Source organism: Panthera uncia, chromosome D1, assembly GCF_023721935.1.
Source record: "Panthera uncia isolate 11264 chromosome D1, Puncia_PCG_1.0, whole genome shotgun sequence".
In the NCBI taxonomy this organism is placed as follows: Eukaryota; Metazoa; Chordata; class Mammalia; order Carnivora; family Felidae; genus Panthera; species Panthera uncia.
Window position 1 is genome coordinate 88,606,211 of NC_064808.1, and position 21,448 is coordinate 88,627,658.

The 21,448-nt window shown below is 46.5% G+C and overlaps 1 protein-coding gene and 1 long non-coding RNA gene across 2 annotated transcripts in view; both read right to left on the bottom strand.

Moving 5' to 3' along the window:
• DCPS (decapping enzyme, scavenger) overlaps positions 1-21,448 on the bottom strand; it is a 45,382-nt gene that overhangs the window by 11,031 nt on the left and 12,903 nt on the right. The window contains exon 3 of the mRNA XM_049654655.1: positions 1,901-2,046. Within this exon, the coding sequence (XP_049510612.1) occupies positions 1,901-2,046 (146 nt within the window). The remainder of the gene's footprint in view (positions 1-1,900; positions 2,047-21,448) is intronic.
• Positions 11,705-21,448, bottom strand: part of LOC125939180 (uncharacterized) — a 15,058-nt gene continuing 5,314 nt past the window's right edge. The window contains exon 2 of the long non-coding RNA XR_007462948.1: positions 11,705-11,928. This is a non-coding gene — a long non-coding RNA (uncharacterized LOC125939180). The remainder of the gene's footprint in view (positions 11,929-21,448) is intronic.

Genomic DNA, 21,448 nt, shown 5'->3' on the forward strand with positions numbered 1-21,448 from the left:
CTTCTGGCCCCTGCCCGTCTGCTCCTGGTTTGTCCTGCTGACCCTCCAGCTCTCGGGGCCTATCTTTGTTCTTCCCTCTGCCTGGAATGCCCTTCTCTGCCTTGTGCACCTGGCAAACTTCCATCTGTCCCTTAAGACCCAACTGGAGGATCCCTTCCTCTGTAAAGCCCCCCACTGTCCAGGCTGATCACCTCCCTTTGTGTCACCACTGAACCTTGGATACAAACTACCCGCGGGAGAGTGCTTATCCCATTGTACTGTGCCGGTCAGACTCCATGTCTGTCTTCCCCACAAGACTCTGGGGGCATTACAAGTGTTCACCCTGGTGACCCTCCAGAGCCTAGTACATGGCCTGGTACACAGTAGGTGCACAATTAATACAATGAGTGTTGCCAGTTGAGCTGAGTGCTTTGCAAACCTACTAGAAACGGTCAAGAAAGAATACACGAATACTTGTGTCAAACAGAACTTGGCCGAGTAGTAGGAGAATCTGGCTGTATTATTTTCCAAGAGGAAGTACATGGCAGTGGATAAGACAGTACACATACAAGTCACACCGACTTTAAGAGCATTCTCCTTTGGATCCCATATTTGTGCAACTGGTGCCACAGAACATATATTCCAGGAGATCCCTCTGGGACCCTGAATGGCAGCAGCCATCTAGCAAGATGCAGACATATCTCCTTTTCATGTAGAAGACAGAGCAAGTATAGGGACTCAAAAAAAAAAAAAAAAAAAAATCACACCAGCTTGAGCCAGAAAAACCTAGTGCAAATGTGGCACAGGGGGACGAGGACTCCCAGCCAGCAGGGTCTTCCCAAGTAGGAAAGCGGGCTGTCGCCCCACACGGCCTCCCGCACACCTGCCAACCACCCTTTCCTTACTTCTCCCATGTATAACTGACTTGGCGGGGCCCTTGGCCCCCACACCCAAGGGCCCCCTCCCTTCTTCTGGCCCGGGAGACATGGCAATGAGTGCCCTGTGTCTGACCACCCCCCAAAGCCACAACCTGGATCTTGGGCAGAGTGGGTGAGAAACGCTCAAAGAGAACAAGGGTGAACGATGAAGAGACAGAGATGGTGAGAGCCAGCAAGTGAGCAAGGAAACGCCTCATCCATCATATTTAAGGCTGAGCATTCACTTGGGGCCGACTGCAGGCGCAGCCTCTGGTTGGCACTGGGCCTCGGCCCATCAAGAACTCGGGATCTCTTAGCTAAATGGCCTTGCCTCTGGTCTAGTGGCTAAAGACACCGCCAAACCTCACATTAGCCTTTGGGAGAGGAGGTCCTGTGCTAAGCCACCAGGCACATCAGGACCCTGCTCTCTGGGGAACGAATACAAGGGGAATGAGTGAATGAAGTTTTAAACTCTGGGACTCGACTCCCAGAGGCGGGTTTGCACAGGCAGAACCAGGAATAAAAAGTCTGGAATGGGGTGGGGTGGCTACCCTGGCGTCAGTCTTGACCCATTCACAGACCCAGGTGAGGGCACAGTCATTCTGAGACAGTATCAGCGCTGAGGCAGATACAAATTCTCCAAAGGCCTGGGCTGCTCTGAGAGTCCCACAGAGTCTCAGCGGCACGCCCGGGACCAGGGTCGAGCCTCTGGCCATCCTGGATAAAACAGCGGCCACCCCAGTCCAGCATTTCCCGTGCTACTCACCCTGGTTGCTTTTCCCCACAGCACACTCACCCTCTCCCGTCCTGTGCAGTTACTTACACATCTGTGCGTTCACTCCTGCACAAGGAGGGGGCAGGGGTTCCACAGTGCTGCCTGTGCTACCCCAAACCTGTGGAACTGTGCTGGCCCCTGCCAGATCCTTGAGACAGAGACTCCGGCCACAGGGAGCACTCTGTGTCCGCACCCCCTGGGGCCAGTCTGAGGCGTGGCGGCCAGTCACCTGGATGCTGAGGCTCTGGGACTCCAGGTGGGGCAAGGTGACGTTCTTGTAATCGGCCCCCGTCTCTCGGACCAGGTGGAGGTCCTGGCGCAGGTACTTTTCTAGGTGCTTCTCTGTGGCAGGGTAAACCACGGTTGTCTTTACGTCTGTAATGACAAACACAGCCCGGGACTCCAAAGTTAGGTGCACGCTCTGCACAGTCCTGTCACACTCTGGTCCCCAGCACAGACAGGTGACCCCCACCCCCATCTCTGATTCCCCAACGAAAGGAGCCGAAGGCTAAGAGGTTATAGTCACCCGGGACCCATGAGGCGCCTCACGCCAGTAAATTCATAAGTTGAATCACACTCAGCATCTGGGAGTCACAGGGTTTTCACTGATGATGGGTCACTGGGCCCCTCACCACCCTTCCCCACTCTGTTTTCTAGGCACAAGAATGAAAGGTTTCTGACTCTTGTCACGTAGCAAATTTCTTGGTATGTGGCTTTCTAGACCCAAAGCTGAAGATCTGACTTAAAGCTAAGTAGCCTTCCCTCATGCAAAGCAGAGCAGCAGAGCACCATGGTTAAAGGCGTGGACTCCGGAGCTGGACTGAGTTCAAGTCCTGGCTCTGCCTGTTCCTTCCTCGGGACCCTGACCCTGGTCCAGTTATTTAACCTTCCCAAGCCCCTACTCCCCCATCTGTCAACGGAGGATAATAATAGCTCCTATGTCACAGAGTTGGGAGGATTAAACAAGTTAATACCTGTGAAGCACTTAGAACATTGTCTGACACAAAGCAAATACTATGTAAGTGCTGGCTATTTTTAATCAGCCTTTCTCAACCCTGGCATGGTCCATATTTTGGACAGATAATTCTTGTCATATGGGGACTGTCCTGTATGCTACAGGACGGTTACCAGAACGGCAGATTTCTACCAGGATGTTAGTAAAATCCTGTCTCCAGCTAGGACAGCCAAAAACGTCTCCAGACATTGCCAAATGCCCCCTGGGGGATGAAATTGCCCCCAGTTGAGAACTGCTGTTTCCATCAGCAGGAAGTCTTATAGTTTTCCTAAACAGACACTAGGCTAGGGTTCTAGTCCAACACCACCTGGCTTTGGTTAAATCCTTTTCCCTACTTCTAATAACATCTGCTACAACTGTTATCATTTATACATAGTGCTTCCACATAGATCTTAAGGGCAGGAGAGGAAAATGGTGTTCTAAAATCAGGAGACATTTCTAATATGAACGACCCAATGTTAATATCCTCAATGGGGAAAAACTGAGAGCTTTCCCCCTAAGGTCAGGAACAAGACCGGGATGTCCAGTCTCGCCACTGTTATTCAACATAGTATTGGAAGTCTTAGCTTCTGTAGTCAGACAACACAAAGAAATAAAAGGCATCCAAATCAGCCAGGAGGAGGTCAAACTTTCACTCTTCGCAGATGACATGATACTCTATAAGGAAAACCCAAAAGATTCCACCAAAAAACTGCTAGAACTGATTCATGAATTAGGCAAAGTTGCAGGATATAAAATCAATGCACAGAAATCAGATGCATTCCTATACACCAACAAGGAAGCAGCAGAAAGAGAAATCAAGGAATCGATCCCATTTACAGCTGCACCAAAAACCATAAAATACCTAATAAATCTAAACAAAGAGGTGAAAAATCTATACACTGAAAACTATAGAAAGCTTATGAAAGAAACTGAAGAAGACACAAAAAAATGGAAAAAGATTCCATGCTCCTGGATAGGAAGAACAAATATTGTTAAAATGTCGACACTACCCAAAGCAATCTACATATTCAATGCAATCCCTATCAAAATAACACCAGCATTCTTCACAGAGCTAGAACAAACAATCCTAAAATTTGTATGGAAGCAGAAAAGACCCCGAATAGCCAAAGCAATCTTGAAAAACAAAACCAAAGCAGGAGGCATCACAATCCCAGACTTCAAGCTATACTGCAAAGCTATAATCATCATGACAGTATGGTACTGGCACAAGAACAGACACTCAGATTAATGGAACAGAACAGAGAACCCAGAAATGGACCCACAAACATATGGCCAACTAATCTTTGACAAAGCAGGAAAGAATATCCGATGGAATCAAGACAGTCTCTTCAGCAAGTGGTGCTGGGAAAACTGGACAGTGACATGCAGAAGAATGAACCTGGACCACTTGCTTACTACACCAGTCACAAAAATAAACTCAAAATGGATGAAAGACCTCGATGTAAGACAGGAAGCCATCAAAATCCTCGAGGAGAAAGCAGGAAAAAAACCTCTTTGATCTTGGCCGCAGCAACTTCTTACTCAACATGTCCCTGGAGGCAAGGGAAACCAAAGCAAAAATGAACTATTGGGACCTTATCAAAATAAAAACCTTCTGCACAGCAAAGGAAACAATCAGCAAAACTAAAAGGCAACCGACAGAATGGGAGAAGATATTTGCAAATGACATATCAGATAAAGGGTTAGTATCTAAAATCTATAAAAAAAAAAACCTATCAAACTCAACACCCCAAAAAAAACAATCCAGTGAAGAAATGGGCAAAAGACATGAATAGACACTTCTCCAAGGAAGACATCCAGATGGCCAACCGACACAGGAAAAAATGCTCAACATCACTCATCATCAGAGAAATACAAATCAAAACCACAATGAGATACCACCTTACACCTGTCAGAATGGCTAACATTCACAACTCAGGCAACAACAGATGTTGGCGAGGATGCGGAGAAAGAGGATCTCTTTTGCATTGTTGGTGGGAATACAACCTGGTGCAGCCACTCTGGAAAACAGTATGGAGGTTCCTCAAAAAACTAAAAATAGAACTACCTTACGACCCAGCAACTGCACTACTAGGCATTTATCCACGGGATACAGGTGTGCTGGTTTGAAGGGACACATGCATCCCCATGTTTATAGCAGCACTATCAACAATAGCCAAGTATGGAAAGAGCCCAAATGTCCATCGACAGATGAATGGATAAAGAAGATGTGGTGTATATATATATACGTGTACATATATATACACATATATGTATATACGTATATACATATGTATATATACGTATATGTATACACATATGTATATGTATATATGTATATACATACATATGTATATATACGTATATGTATACATATGTATATGTATACACATATATACACATACATATACATATATTCATATATACATGTGTACATATACACACACATATACATGTATACATACATACATATACATATACATATATACATATATATATGTACACAATGGAGTATTACTCGACAATCAAAAAGAATGAAATCTTGACATTTGCAACTACGTGGATGGAACTGGAGGGTGTGATGCTAAGTGAAATTAGTCAGAGAAAGACAAAAATCATATGACTCCACTCATGAGGACTTTAAGAGACAAAACAGATGAACATAAGGGAAGGGAAACAAAAATAATATAAAAACAGGGAGGGGGACAAAACAGAAGAGACTCATAAATATGGAGAACAAACTGAGGGTTACTGGAGGGGTTGTGGGAGGGGGGATGGGCTAAATGGGTAAGGGGCACTAAGGAATCTTCTCCTGAAATCATCGTTGTACTATATGCTAACTAATTTGGATGTAAATTTAAAAAAATAAAATTAAAAAAAAAACAAAATCAGGATGTTTCTCAACAGACCCATGTCCTGCCCAACTCTCTTACTCTCGATTCAGAGTGCTCGCCCAGGGTAACCTGAAGGAAGCCCAGCAGGCACACTTTAAAACTCCAGAAATTCCTGCACGCACCTACACTTTCGTACGTGGTCTGAGGACGTAGGCAATTTGAATCCCTGTTTCACAGGAGTCAGGACTTCTGCCTCGAGATGTGACAGAGGCAACGCCAAATGTGAGGTTTCCTTACCCTAAAAGCTGGTGCTCTTCAAACACCTACCTGCTGGCCGCATATTATTCCAACAGTCCAGTGGGGACAGACCGAGGTGCTAACCCAGCACACGAGTTCCAGTGAGCATCAAACACCAGTCCTTCAGCTCTGGGAGGCACAGCAGCTCAGCACAAAGACACAGGCTCTGGACCTGAGTTGACACCACACTCCCCCCACCCGCTTACAGACAGTCCGACCTTGGGTGTGTTATTTAACCTCTCGGGGCCCCAGTTTCCTCATCTGTTAAAGACTGGTCACAAAATCTGCCCTTAGAGTTGCTGTCAACATTAAACGAAACATGTCATCTGGACCAGTGGGGGGCACCACGTCCCCTCCACTTCCTGGGAATCTCTGGATCTGACCCTGAAATGGAGGTACAAAGGCCTCCTCACAACCCTCGAGGTGGCAGCAAAAGTACTTCCTCACTCCCAAAACCCTCTAATGGCCCTGGGAGAAAGGCCAGAGGTCAAGTACACCAGGTCCCAAGAGATAAGAAACTGCCAGAAATAGACCCAATGGCATTGCCCTGACCCTTGCAGTGTGCTCCAGGAAAATCCCTTATCCAAGAGTAGCTTTGCAGAGAACGGAGATTCTAGCACCAGTGGGCCTGGGTTCAAATACTGGCTCTGCACTTAGCTGTGTAACCGGGCGCGGGTGACCTACTGTATAGGGTGGTTATGAGAACTCAGTGAGCAGTAGGTGGGAAGCATTCAGCAGGTGCCCACCCCCACCCCCATGCCCCCTGCACAGAGAAGTTCTCTCACAGGCTAGCTCTCACTGTTGCTGTGTTTGCTGTTACTTTGGTAGCCTGGGCTGGGCAGCGGGGAGAAAAGCCGTGAGCGGAGGAGCTCCCTCCGTATGGGGGAGCCGGCCGGAGACAAAGGCCACACTCACGTTGGAGAACAGCCTGCCCTGCTGGCAATGACCACCGAGCCCGGGCTCACAGCCTGGGGCTCCCTGGCTGTTTCAGATCAGAAAGCCGCTGGGCCCAGGAGCGCGCCCCTGTCTGCCAAGGCTTGTCAGAGACCGCCCCAGCCACCCAGGGTGCTGGGAAGCGGGCGCCTCCCCAGGCCAGCCCCCTCCCGCCTTCCCCTTCCTCCCGCCTTCCCCTTCTGCGGCAGGGAAAACAGAAAAAGGCATTTTCCAGCTCCTTACTTCCTGCCATCTTTCTTCCTTTTCTGAGAAACTCCTGCTTGGATGTGGATGCAGAAGCCCCACTGCTGGACCCTGGACCCCCTCAGAGCTAATCACTCTTGGGGGCCAGGCCTCTGTCAGGCCACCACCAGCAGCCCCGGGCAGGAGTGGGCTGGCTTCACGTGCTGTTGACAGGGGTGGGGGCTGCCCCCCTTCAAACCTGGACCGTTCCCCTGGGTTCCCAGCATTGTCTACACAGCCCTCAGCCACCCTGCTCTAGCCCTTTCTCCAACCTCATTCACCACCATCACCCCCTCGATGTCTCCGCCCCGGCCACACAGACCTCTTTACAGTTCCGCTAACTCACATCCCATCTCTAGGCCTCTGACCAGCTGCTCTCACCGAAGTCAAGGTTGGAGTTCTCCACCAGCCCTGCTGAAGGAGCTCCCCTTACCTCGTCCCTGTCAATCTCGCCGATGGCTTGCTTTTTCCTCACTCCTTACCACCTGACAGTACAGTACAGATTTATTGTCTGATTCTCCCATTAGAATGTAGCTTCCAGGAGGACAGGGGTTTTTGTCTACCTTTAAAAATTGTTTTAATCATTTTATCCCCAGCACCAGGAATAGCACTTGGCCTGCAGGAGGCACTCAACGAAGACTGAACAAGTGGATAAATGAATCTAGCCTTTTAGGCTTAAGCCCCAGGAAGGGCATTTTTGAGCCAAATGGATTAAAACTTCTCTGATAAAAATCAGTATGCTTCCCAATGCTAAGTTTTTTTATTGGCAAGCAAAAGTAAACTTTGGTGTCTATCTAAATGCCAAATCAAGACGTTGACCTGCAAGTGAACTTCATGAGGATTTTGGTCAAGTGTCAATGCCCAATAAATGCTCAAACCACCAGGTGAAAATATGTTGGGGAACAGGATGTCCACACACAGTCTCAAAGTATCTTCCTGTAGATTACTTATTAATGACAAAGGGCCCAGGTGCTCAGAGTTAACATCACTCCTAACAGGACACACTGCCATCAGGAGCCTCCTGAGGGATGTGCCGTGGTATTCTGGCCAAAAATGCATGGTCCGAATCGGATCACAAGGAAAAATTAGCCCACCCTAATCCAGGGACACTCTACAAAACAAGTGGCTTGATAACTCTTCAAAAGGGTCAAAGAGAAAATAAAGGAAGGCAGAAAGGCTGTTCCGGATTAAAGGACACTAGAGACTGGACTGGATCCTGGATGGGGGAGAGGTGTCCTGCTGGGAAGATGGTATTGGAACAAGCGGTAAAATTTCATAATGGTGTCTACACTGCAAACTAGCTTGGTATAAGTGGGAGATTTCCTAAAATTGACCACTTTACTCTGGTTCCTAGGAAACATACACTGAAGTGCTTAGCAAGGAAGGTTACAATGTCTGCAACTTACTTTTCAGTAATAACAAGAGTGAGCAAAATATCATATAGGTACATACGGAGAGAGAAAAGGCAAAAGTGGTAAGATGTTAGCAATAAGGCTTTTACAAGGGAGTTCTTTGCACTATTCTTACAACTTTTCTGTAGGGTTGATTTTTTTTTTTTTTTCCAAAATAAAAAGTAAAAAAAAAAAAAAAAAGTGTCAATATCCTCTGGACCCTCAGCGCTAATTGCTAAAAGACATACCAAGCGCTGTTCTAAGCCCTATACGTGCATTAACTCATTCACTCCTCACAACCAGTGTGAGGTAGGTGTTATTAGGGTCCCCACTTGACACAGAAAGAAACGGGTGCCCTCGATCCCACAGCTCCATCTGGCTCGGGACTGGGCTTCAGCTGTGGCATCATGGTGCCAACCCCGTAGGTCAACACATGAGGCCTGAGCACCTTCCTGGTGCCCTCTGCCAACCTCCGCTTAGCAAACTGACTGCCCAGGGTAAGCATACCTGGCACGTCTCCACCCAGCGTTCCCCTGTGGCTAGAGAAACAACAAGGAGCCCCCCCCCCCCCAATCCTGCCCTCCTACTGGTATTCTTAAAATAACAGCTTGGAACAATTTCGAACCCCCTCAAAACCCATCTCTCGATAATGTTCACAGTACAGCTGACCCCTGAACAACACAGGTTTGAACTGCATGGGTTCACTTAGCGATTTTTTCCCCCAATAAATACAATAGAGTATTGGAAATGTATTTTCTCTTCCTTATGGTTTTAACACCATTTTCTTTTCTCTAGCTTACTTCAGTGTAAGAACACAGTACAGAATACATACAACACACAAAATATGTGTTCATCAACTGCTTCTACCATCGCCAAAGCTTCCAGTCAACAGCAGGTTATTAACTTTGGGGACAGCTCAAAGTTGTATGTGGATTTTCAGCTGCATGAAGGGTTAAGTTTGGGGGGAGTAGTTCAGTTTTCAGGGAGTTTTAGCCGGGAGTTAATTTAGAGGGGAGTGGATTTTCAGCTGCACGGGGGACCGATACCCCTAACCCCCGCACCGTTCAAGGGACAATTGTATGTTCAGAGGACTTCCCTGATACTCCTTATGAAACCACTCCACCTATTGTGCTTTTTCAAACTTTGTTTTTATTTTTAATTCAAGGCATGCTGGCACATAGGTTAGTCACATGAAGCCAGAAGTTTCCTGCTTTTCCCCACACACCACTTTCAATTCTTCTTGACGTCTCTTTGCTTGTGTACTTCCACCGTTTTAATTACAGATATGTTTCTATCTTGTTCCCCCTTGACTTCTCACTTTTACTATTTCTTATTAACTTCCCATTACAGAGGTAAGGATTTAGCTTTTTTACCAGCTATCAAAAGCACGTGTGCATGTGGGGACCCTCCCTGCACACTCTTTTCTCTCTTACCCCCTAATCTCACAATACAACTATTGTACAATTTTGGAGAAGTCAGAATAAAATGTTAACACTACCATGATGATATAAATGCTTTCACTGCTGAATACTACGACTAGTTTTCCTTTTCAGCACAACTTTGGCTATGTGTAGTTAGTCATTACTCTTATCTGCTCACTTTTCTATTAACTTGTCACTAATTCATCCCTACATCCACTTCCGTTTATAGAAATCTCTTCTAAGTTTATTTGAGAGGGGTGGGGCGAGAGAGACTCCCAAGCAGGCTCTGAACCATCAGCGTGTAGAGCCTGACGTGGGGCTCCGTCTCACAAACTGTGAGATCTTGACCCGAGCCAAAATCAAGAGTCGGACACTTAACTGACTGAGCCACCCAGGTGCCCCTATATAAATCTCTTAATGTTCAAACCCAGAAGAACACAAGCAATGTGTCCTCCCGGAGCCTCTGACCCACTCCAGCAGGTGTCTGTGAGGAGCTATGCCCGGGAGCTCAATGCACCACCATCTGGCAGCCGTCTCCCCTTCTCTCTGCTGCTGGACGTTTTGCTTCCTGGATCCCCACTATCTTCCTCTTTCCTGTTTGCATCTTTATTTTGCTAAAGCAGTGGTTCCCAAACTGCACTGTGCACCAGAACCACCTGACTGAAGACATCTGGCGTGGGCAAAGATGCCTTTTTTAAGAAGTTGCCAGGTGCAGCCACTGCCACTGGTCCTGGTTCCAGGACCACACATTAAGGACCACAACACTAAGGCACAAAGTCAAGTTGCTTCCAGAGCTGTGGAACAAGCGAGATACATTTAGAGACTTGGAACATCTGAAAATGTCTGTGTTCTACTGTCACAATTAAGAGTTTGGTGAAAGGGGCGCCTGGGTGGCTCAGTCGGTTGAGCGTCCGACTTCGGCTCGGGTCATGATCTCAGTCTGTGAGTTTGAGCCCTGCATCAGGCTCTGTGCTGACAGCTCAGAGCCTAGAGCCTGGAGCCTGTTTTGGATCCTGTGTCTCCCTCTCTCTCTGATCCTCCCCCGTTCATGCTCTGTCTGTGTCTCAAAAATAAATAAACGTAAAAAAAAAAAAAAATTAAAAAAAAAAAGAGTTTGGCAAAAGAATTCTATGATGCAAAGCAGTGACCCTCAAAATATGAAAGCTCCACGAGTTTCTAGATTGCGATGATGCTGTTGAGAAGTTTGAGGTCTTTCTGATCCCCATACCTTTGTACTGACCCGTTTTCTTGTTGTCCTCAATGTCCCAACCATGTTGATGGGTCTCTGAGTGGTTTCTATTCATCCCCTGATCTGGGTAAATGGACTTTCAATCTCAAAAATCCTGTTCTTCAGTCCTGGAAAACCTCTTATTTCTCTGATTATTTTCTCCCCCATTTTCCCCACCCTGTCTTTCTAGAATGCCTATCTGAATATTTAATATTTAGCTTTTTAGATCCATCTTCCACTTTGCTTTTCTCTCCCATTTTCCATCTGTGTCTTTTATTTTTTTTTAGTTTTTGTTTTTTTTTTGAGCAGCAGGCAAAAGTTTATTAGAGCATAAGATCAGAAAGTAAGAACAGTAGGAAAGCTCTCTTTACAGAGGGGATGTTAGAAAGCGAATGCCCTCTGTGTCTTACCGCTCTAATTTTAAGGAAGTTTTAACTTCTTGTATTGAAATTTTCAGTTCTACTGTGCATTTAATTTCCAAGAGCTTCTTAAAAAAACTCCTTGTTGATGGTATCTTATTCTTATGCCTTTGATATATCATTTGTCTCGGACGTTAACGACAGTTTTTGCAAATTTCTTCTCCCCACATAGTTTCTGTTTCTTCCGAGTTCTTTTCTTTTCCTTCCTCTCTTTTTCAACTGACACTTTCCTCAAGTCTGGTCACCCTTGCCTGTCCACTCACTCATATCGGAGGGCCGAACACTACAAAGCTGATGGGAAGCTCTGTGGACATACGTGTGTTCACCTGAAGCTTCATTTTAGGATGGTCAGGCTATGCCCTTGCATGACGGAATCCCCGAAGGTTTGTCTTCTCTCTTGCGCTGGTCAGATTCTCCACACGTGACTCTTCCAATCTTGTACATGGAGTACAAGCCTGGCTGACAGCATTCTGAGTGACAGGAAGGAGAAGCAGCTGGCGGGCAGGGGGAGAGGGCATTAACACTGAATAGGTAAGCTTCCACTTAAGCCTCTACATTTCAGTACCCTGAGCCCCCCTCAACTGCACTGAGAACCTCCAGACCTTGTTTGAACCTCTGTAGATGCTGGATCTCTGGGAGGGGCCGTTACCAGTTGGGTGAAGTGGGACAGAATTTATGGGACCTGCTGGCTCAGGTTTCCCTCTCCCACATCCGTGAGGTCAGTCACTCCTCCTATCACTTCCTAGGTTTGTCTCCTCTCCTTCTCTAGTCGCTGCAGGATAACTTTTTGTAAGGCAATTTCTTTAATGTCATTTCTAGTGAGGGTTTTAGAGGAAACAAGTGGGCAAAATGCCCTCTTGTAACTGGAAGCCCATGTCCCTGTTCTTCTGTCTCCCTTATAATGCTTTATTATTTTTTTTTTATTTGTGTGTGGGGGGGGGGGTCGGCGGGAGGAACAGAGAGGAAGACAGAAAATCTTAAGCAGGCTCCGCACTGTGGAGCCCCACGTGAGGCTGGATCTCACAGTGCTGAAACCATGACCTGAACCAAAATCAAGAGTCAGACACTTAACTAACTGAGCCACCCAGGTGCCCCACAGTGCTTTCTTTTTTATTATTTTTTAAATGTTTGTTTATTTTTGAGAGAGCACACGCGGGACAGGGGCACAGAGACGGACAGAGCATCTGAAGTGGGCTCCACACAGACAGCAGCAAGCCCGATGTGGAGCTTGAACTCACAGACCATGAGCTCAACAGACTGAGCCACTCAGGTACCCCATAAGGCTTTATTACTATTATTTTTTAATGCTTATTTATTTTTGAGAGACAGGGAGCAGGAGAGAGGCAGAGAGAGAGGGAGACAGAGAATCTGAAGGAGGCTCCGTGCTGACAGCAGACAGCCTGATGCGGGCTCGAGCCCATAACTGTGAGATCATGACCCGAGCCAAAGTCTTATGCTTAACTGACCGAGCCACCCAGGCACCCCCATAATGCTTTACTTTCAAAAATGCATTTTTGAAGTGTATGTGATGTACAATGTTCTATTAGTTTCAAGTGTACAATCTATCAAATTTGACAATTCTTTTTTTTAATGTTGATTTAGTTTTGAGAGAGAGAGAGAGAGAGAGACAGAGACAGAGCATGAGCGGGGGAGGGGCAGAGAGAGAGGGAGACACAGAATCCGAAGCAGGCTCCAGGCTCTGAGCTGTCAGCACACAGCCTGATGCAGGGCTCGAACTCACAAACTGTGAGACCATGACCTGAACCGAAGCCGGACGCTTAACCGACTCAGCTACCCAGGCACCCCATCAAATTGGACAATTCTATAATATTACTCAGCACTCCCCAAGATACATGTAGTCACCATCTGTCACCATACCATGTGATCCAGGAATTCCACTAGTGGGTATTTACCTAAGGAAAACGAAAATACTAATTCAAAAAGACATAGGCAGCCCTATGTTTATGGCAGCATTATTTACAAGAGCCAAAATCTGGAAGCAGCCCAAGTGTCCATCAATAGATTAATGGATAAAAAAGGGGTATATACATACACTGGAACATTACTCAGCCATTAAAAAAAAAAAAAAAAAAGAAATTTTGACATTTGTAACAACATGGATGGACCTAGAGTATATTATGCCAAATGAAATGTCAGTTACAGAAAAACAAATACCATATAATTTTTCATGTAGAATCTAAAAACTAAAACAAATGAACAAAAAACCCAAAAGTCTGTTTCAGTTATTAAAAAAAAAAAAAGTCACAAAGAGGAAAGGTACAGCATCAAGGACATAGTCAATAATACGGTAATAACCCTGTTTAATACTTTCTTTTTCTTCTTAGCTGTTTATTACCACTTGACCTATTTGTTTATTTATGGTTCATCTCCTCCAACTGGACATAAGCTTCTTGAGAGCAGAGGCGTTGTTTTACATACTGTGTGTGCAGAGCCTAAAGCAGCACCTCATATGTATTAGGTCCTTATGATGCAGTTACAGAACAGAATATATATTATACCATTTTACTTTTTAAAGAATGTGCGCATGCATAACTGCATACACATAAACACACACAGAAAAAAGCCTGAATTTCAGGACACGGTCCAAGATGTGGAACGGTTACCACTGGGTGGTGGAATTACACATAACTGTAATTTTTTAAATTAATTTGGGGGGGGGGGATTTATTACATTTTCCAAAACAAATGTGGATCACTTATGTAACAAATACATTAAAAACTGAAAAATAAGCCCCTCCTTAAATAAGCCCCAGAGAGGTTAAGTGATTTGGCCAAGGCCACACAGCTAAGAAGGCACAGAGCTGAGATGTGAACCCAAGCAGTCTGGCTCCTCTGTGCAACATTGCTTTCCCAGTGGCAGAGGGCCATTCCCTTTCAGACCTTTCCCTAAGAAGCCTGTCCTACCTCCGTGTTCTCCAAAAAGCAGCCCCATCAGATGGGAGAAACGTGATTAGTTCCAGTCCCTCCCAAAGACATGTAAACAGCTGTCAGCAAAACCAAAGGGCATAATAAGGTACCAGAGAGATTGGGGCTGCAGACTGGGAGGTCTGGAAACACATCACAACGCATGGGACCAACAGCAGCACTGGTGTCTGTCTGTCATGCTTCCTGGGGAGGGAGTGGGGCAGGGGCACAGACGCGGAGGTACTCGGGAAGTACTGATCGCCAGGGTACGCTGTGGCCGGATGCTGGGCGAGAATGGGCTCTGGTGGGGTGCACAGAGGGATGGAAGACGACCCCGCTCGCACCAGGGGACAACGGCTGTTTCAGCTTATGTGCGTCGCGTCACCCCCCACTGCTCCCCACCAGATGACGGTGCTGGCTCTCAGGGAAGGAGGCCTGCCTTGTGGTGGCACCGCAGCCCGTGCAGGGCTTGGGACAGCAGGGATGTTTTGGCATCTGCATCCCAGATGAATCACTGCCTCATACACGCATGTTCCTTCTCTCTGCAGCGCAGGAGGGCAGGTCGCTGTGCTCCTGGCTAGGACAGCTCTGTGCTGTCGGAAAAGACCCCTAAGAGTGTCCTGAAAGGCCTTCTCCAATAAAGAAGCCCACCCCCGTCCTCCGCCCAACTGCCTTCAGAGGCGGGGAGGCAGGGCTACAGAGAGGAAAAGAGCAGCTGCCTTTCTTGCTCTCTGCCAAAGCTGGCTTAGCCAAATCCCCAGGAAAATGCTGCTGCACATGAAACATGAAAATGCAAACCACAGACAGTCTGCTCTCCTTCCCATACACATGTTCAAACAAGACTGCTTTCCAGCCGTTACTGATGACTTCTACACGATGAGGTAATTCCTATGGCTCAGTCTGTGGCTTTTGCTCTCCTTTCATTACGATGAGCCAGTTTCAACTTATTTGACCCAGATGTGCCGGCTCGGGGGAGCCTGGAGAGAAGCAGCAGCAAAGCAGGATCTGCGTGTGACACCCACCCCCACATCCCCTTCCACAAGGGCCCAGGCAGAGCCACCCAGGTGACAGGGCAGACGCCCAAAACTGGCAGGGCGCTCCATCAAAGAACCCTGGTGGAAAGGCTGGCAAGGGAGCGAGGCTGCAGGGTCTCCTGGGGACTTGTGTTATCTTCCCTCCTCCTGGGGATCTCCCCTGAGGTGTCCAGGGAGAGCAGGCTGGAGGCCGGAGAGGGGGTGGTCATTGTCCTGCACAAGCAGGCATGCTGCAAGTACTCCAGGGGAGGCCTGGAGAGACCCCCAGATAAAAAAAAAAAACGGGGTGAAGGGTGTGGGCAGGGTCCTGCAGGCAGCTCTGGCCACCCCACAGCAAACCTTCGAGCCGCTAATGACCTGTCTCAATGAAAGCAGAGATGCTATTAGAAGCAGGGGAGGGGCAAATACTGATTTTTAGCCAGGCCCTGGATGTGACAGGCTCCTTCCCTCCTTCTCCTCAGTTCTCCAAGGCCCAGGAAGGACATATGACAGCCAGTGGCCCACAAGCAAATACAAGCAAATCCGGGGACTCTGAATGCCGCCCCAGGGTTGCCTGAGGTGGTCTTTGGCTACACGGTATCAGAGGTGGTCCTTTAGGAATGAGAAATGCTGCTACAGGATGGCTGTGGGACTTACTGCATTCCACAAAGTTCCATTTGAATAGAAGGACTGAGAACTGGTATCTAATGAGATAATGGAGCCAGTGGTGGACAGTCCCACCATTAGGGCTGTGAGATTCCCCACGTTCCCACACACAGGAAGAAGCTACTCTGGGGATAAGCAGATCAGACTGCAAAAGCTACTGGACCAAACAGTTGGGAGTTCCAAAACATGGCCCCTCTCTCAAATTCCTGTCTAAAGGCATTTCCTTATTCACTCCGAGAGGAGCACAGGTACCCAGTCTCAGGGCAACATCAATGGACACTGCCACAGTATGAGTGTTGGTGGGAAGGGAGAAAGCCCAAGGCACAGGATACATTCCCCATCGAGATGGGCCCAGGCTACCAGAATTCTAGGTTATCATTCACTGAGAAGTATGGATCAGAAGGGGACAACGGAACCAGGCTGCCGCAGGCTGGCAGCCACAGCTGGAGCCAAGCAATGAAGTGGAACCAGCTATCCTGTGGGTAATCCGCCTTCGCCCACTGGTCCTGAGTAAGCTGACTTTTCTGCTGACTTGAGCCTCAAGACTGCCACAGAGTCTTGGGAACTTGCCCCATCTGGGAGACAGAGAGAAAGAGAACACCACTAGTGCTGGTGACTGCATCTCAGTCGTTCAGGATCTACTCACTTCTACTCATTTCTGAATGACATGGCTTCTCCTGGCTTCATGGAAGCCAGGTGTCTAAATGGAGAATTGAACAGAGGGAAGGGAGGAGACGGGGGCACAGAGGAGGCAGTGTGCAAGGGTTCCCTGAGCTGAGGTGGCAGGGGAAGGAGAGAATGAGCCAATTAGACTGCCATGGGAAAGGGAGAACCCAAGGTCTGGGTCAAGAATTTTACCCAGGCTGGGGCGCCTGGGTGGCTCAGTTGGTTAACTGTCTGACTTCGGCTCAGGTCATGACCTCATGGTTCATGAGTCGAGCTCCACATCGGGCTCTGGGCTGACAGCTGGGTGCCTGAAGCCTGTTTTGGACTCTGTGTCTCCCTCTCTGCCCCTCCCTGGTTTGTGCTCTGTCTCTCTCTCAAAAATAAATAAACATTAAAAACAATTTTTTTAAAGAATTTTACCCAGGTGTTAGAAACCTTTCCATCTTGCCCATAACCAGTAAAGAAATCAAATTAGTAATCAAAAATCTCCCAAAAAACAGGAGTCCAGGGCCAGATGGTTTTCCAGGGGAATTCTACCAAACATTTAAGGAAGAGTTAACACCTATACTCTTGAAGCTGTTCCAAAAATAGAAATAGAAGGAAAACTTCCAAACTCTTTCTATGAAGCCAGCATTACCTTGATTCTAAAACCAGACAAACACCACTCTAAAAAGGAGAACTACAGACCAACTTCCACGGATGAAATAATCCTCAACAAGATATCAGCCAACTGGATCCAGCAATACATTAAAAAAATTATGCACCACGACCAAGTGGGATTTATACCTGGGATGCAGGGCTGGTTCAATATCTGCAAAACAATCAATGTGATTCATCCCATCAATAAAAGAAAGGACAGGAACCACATGATCTTCTCAATAGATGCAGAGAAAGCATCTGACAAAATACAGCACCCTTTCTTACTAAAAAACCTCAAGAAAGTTGGGATAAAAGGATCATACCTCGAGATCACAAAAGCCATATATGAAAGACCCAGTGCTAATATTATCTTCCATGGGGAAAAACTGAGAGCTTTCCCCCTAAGGTCAGGAACAAGACCGGGATGTCCACTCTCGCCACTGTTATTCAACATAGTATTGGAAGTCTTAGCCTCAGCCATCAGACAACACAAAGAAATAAAAGGCATCCAAATCAGCCAGGAGGAGGTCAAACTTTCACTCTTCGCAGATGACATGATAGTCTATAAGGAAAACCCAAAAGATTCCACCAAAAAACTGCTAGAACTGATTCATGAATTCGGCAAAGCTGCAGGATATAAAATCAATGCGCAGAAATCAGATGCATTCCTATACACCAACAATGAAGCAGCAGAAAGAGAAATCAAGGAATTGATCCCATTTACAGCTGCACCAAAAACCATAAAATACCTAGGAATAAATCTAAACAAAGAAGTGAAAAATCTATACACTGAAAACTACAGAAAACTTATGAAAGAAACTGAAGGAGACACAAAAAAAATGGAAAAAGATTCCATGCTCCTGGATAGGAAGAACAAATATTGTTAAAATGTCGACACTACCCAAAGCAATCTACATATTCAATGCAATCCCTATCAAAATAACACCAGCATTCTTCACAGAGCTAGAACAAACAATCCTAAAATTTGTATGGAAGCAGAAAAGACCCCGAATAGCCAAAGCAATCTTGAAAAACAAAACCAAAGCAGGAGGCATCACAATCCCAGACTTCAAGCTATACTGCAAAGCTATAATCATCATGACAGTATGGTACTGGCACAAGAACAGACACTCAGATTAATGGAACAGAACAGAGAACCCAGAAATGGACCCACAAACATATGGCCAACTAATCTTTGACAAAGCAGGAAAGAATATCCGATGGAATCAAGACAGTCTCTTCAGCAAGTGGTGCTGGGAAAACTGGACAGTGACATGCAGAAGAATGAACCTGGACCACTTGCTTACTACACCAGTCACAAAAATAAACTCAAAATGGATGAAAGACCTCGATGTAAGACAGGAAGCCATCAAAATCCTCGAGGAGAAAGCAGGAAAAAAACCTCTTTGATCTTGGCCGCAGCAACTTCTTACTCAACATGTCCCTGGAGGCAAGGGAAACCAAAGCAAAAATGAACTATTGGGACCTTATCAAAATAAAAACCTTCTGCACAGCAAAGGAAACAATCAGCAAAACTAAAAGGCAACCGACAGAATGGGAGAAGATATTTGCAAATGACATATCAGATAAAGGGTTAGTATCTAAAATCTATAAAAAAAAAACCTATCAAACTCAACACCCCAAAAAAAACAATCCAGTGAAGAAATGGGCAAAAGACATGAATAGGCACTTCTCCAAGGAAGACATCCAGATGGCCAACCGACACAGGAAAAAATGCTCAACATCACTCATCATCAGGGAAATACAAATCAAAACCACAATGAAATACCACCTCACACCTGTCAGAATGGCTAACGTTCACAACTCAGGCAACAACAGATGTTGGCGAGGATGCGGAGAAAGAGGATCTTTTGCATTGTTGGTGGGAATGCAAGCTGGTGCAGCCACTCTGGAAAATGATATGGAGGTTCTTCAAAAAATTAAAGATAGAACTACCCTACAACCCAGCAATTACATTATTGGGTATTTATCAAAGGGATACAGGTATGCTGTTTCAAAGGGACACAAGCACCCCAATGTTTATAGTAGCACTATCAACAATAGCCAAAGTATGGGAAAGAGCCCAAATGTCCATTGATGGATGAATGGATAAAGAAGACGTGGTGTGTGTGTGTGTGTGTGTGTGTGTGCACGCGCACACACACACACACACACACGCGCGTGCGCGCTGGAGTATTACTCGGCAATCAAAAAGAATGAAATCTTGCCATTTGCAACTACGTGGATGGAACTAGAGGATATTATGCTAAGCAAAATAAGTCAGTCAGAGAAAGACAAGTATCATATGACTGCACTCATATGAGGACTTTAAGACACAGAACAGATGAACACAAGGGAAGGGAAGCAAAAATAATATAAAAACAGGGAGGGAGACAAAACATAAGAGACTCTTAAATATGGAGAACAAACAGGGTTCCTGGAGGGGTTGTGGGAGGGGGGGATGGGCTAAATGGGTAAGGAGCATTAAGGGATCTACTCCCGAAACCATTGTTGCACTATACGCTAACTTGGATGTAAATTTAAGAAATAAAATAAAATAAATTTAAAAAAAGAAAGAAACCTTTCCATCTTGAAATGAAAAGTTGTCATTCTACTGTCTCTCCAAGCCCCTTCGGGGCTTGGTTCACTGGTGTCACAAGCTCTAAAGCACCCAGGGAAAAAAGTAGGCAGAAATCTGCCATCGTCAGGTGGCCTCAAGGGATGAAACCAAAGGAGCAAATACCCCTTTTCCCCTACCTCATTTCAAAGCCCAGCTAATGTGAGGAGCCCACTCCACAGCTCTGTCTACACTGTTACCCTCACCCAGAATACCCCTTCTACTTCTCACCCTCCCATCACCAAGTCCAGCCATCCCAGGGGCTACCGTGTCCCCAGCTGTGGGAGAAACCACGTCTGCATACTCCAACCCACTGGCTCCCAGTATGCACCCCTCCGTGCTACATACCCAGCTGGCTCTAAGCAACCAGGTACAGAGGACAGGAGGGGAAGTGAAGCTGGAAGCTGGAATCAACCAAAGGGCTATCTAGAGAACAGCTGCACCAACTCGCTGCACCCTGTGCCACAACACCACCCCAGGGGCAGCCACTTCATGCCAGATGAAAACGGGAGGGCTGTCCTCCAAAGGCATCAAACCACGGACCAGAGCAGTGGTAGGCAAGCTTTTCTGGAAAACGTGACAGCAGATATTTTAGGTGTTGTAGGCCATGCTGTCTCTTTCTCGTTTTCTTCTTAGTTTTTTGTTTTTTAAAACAACCCTTTAAAAATGCAACAACCATTCTTAGCTCACAGGCCACACGAAAAGCAGCAGGCCAGATCTGGCCCATAAGCTGGAGTGGACAAGAGAGCGTTGAGGGCTCCGGAGCGGGTGCTAGTACGTCTGGAATGCCACTCAAACTGCACCCTGAGGCATGGCCAGCCAGCCAGCCGAAAAGGCCCGCTCCCCATCCACAGGGCAATGGGCCAGATACTCATCCAGGAGAGGCCTGTTGTGGAAATAGACCTACCAAGTGGATAGCAGACAAAGCCCATATCAACTCACTAGACTATCAGCCTGCTTCTTCATTTGTAAACATTGATGAGCTAACGTTCACCAGACGTTAAGAGAAAACCAGCAGCCTGAAAAAGAATGACCAAAATAAACAACCAGAACCAGATCCCAGAGGAAATGAGATCAGGGAAGGGTCAAGAGATAATTCTGAAAACTATTCTAATTAGTGGGTCAGAGAAAGTCAACCCAGTTTGGACCCTGTAAAGCAAGAGCAAGATGCTAAGAAAATGAAACAGAGAATCAGAAGGAAGAAAATTAAAAATATGACTGCCAAATTAAGACCTCCACCAGGGGGCGCCTGGGTGGCTCAGTCGGTTAAGCGTCCGACTTCGGCTCGGGTCATGATCTCGTGGTCCGTGAGTTCCAGCCCTGCGTCGGGCTCTGTGCTGACCCCTCAGAGCCTGGAGCCTGTTTCAGATTCTGTGTCTCCCTCTCTCTCTGCCCCTCCCCTGTTCATGCTCTGTCTCTGTCTGTCTCAAAAATAAATAAACGTTAAAAAAAACTAAAAAAAAAAAAAAAAAAAAAAAAAAAAAAGACC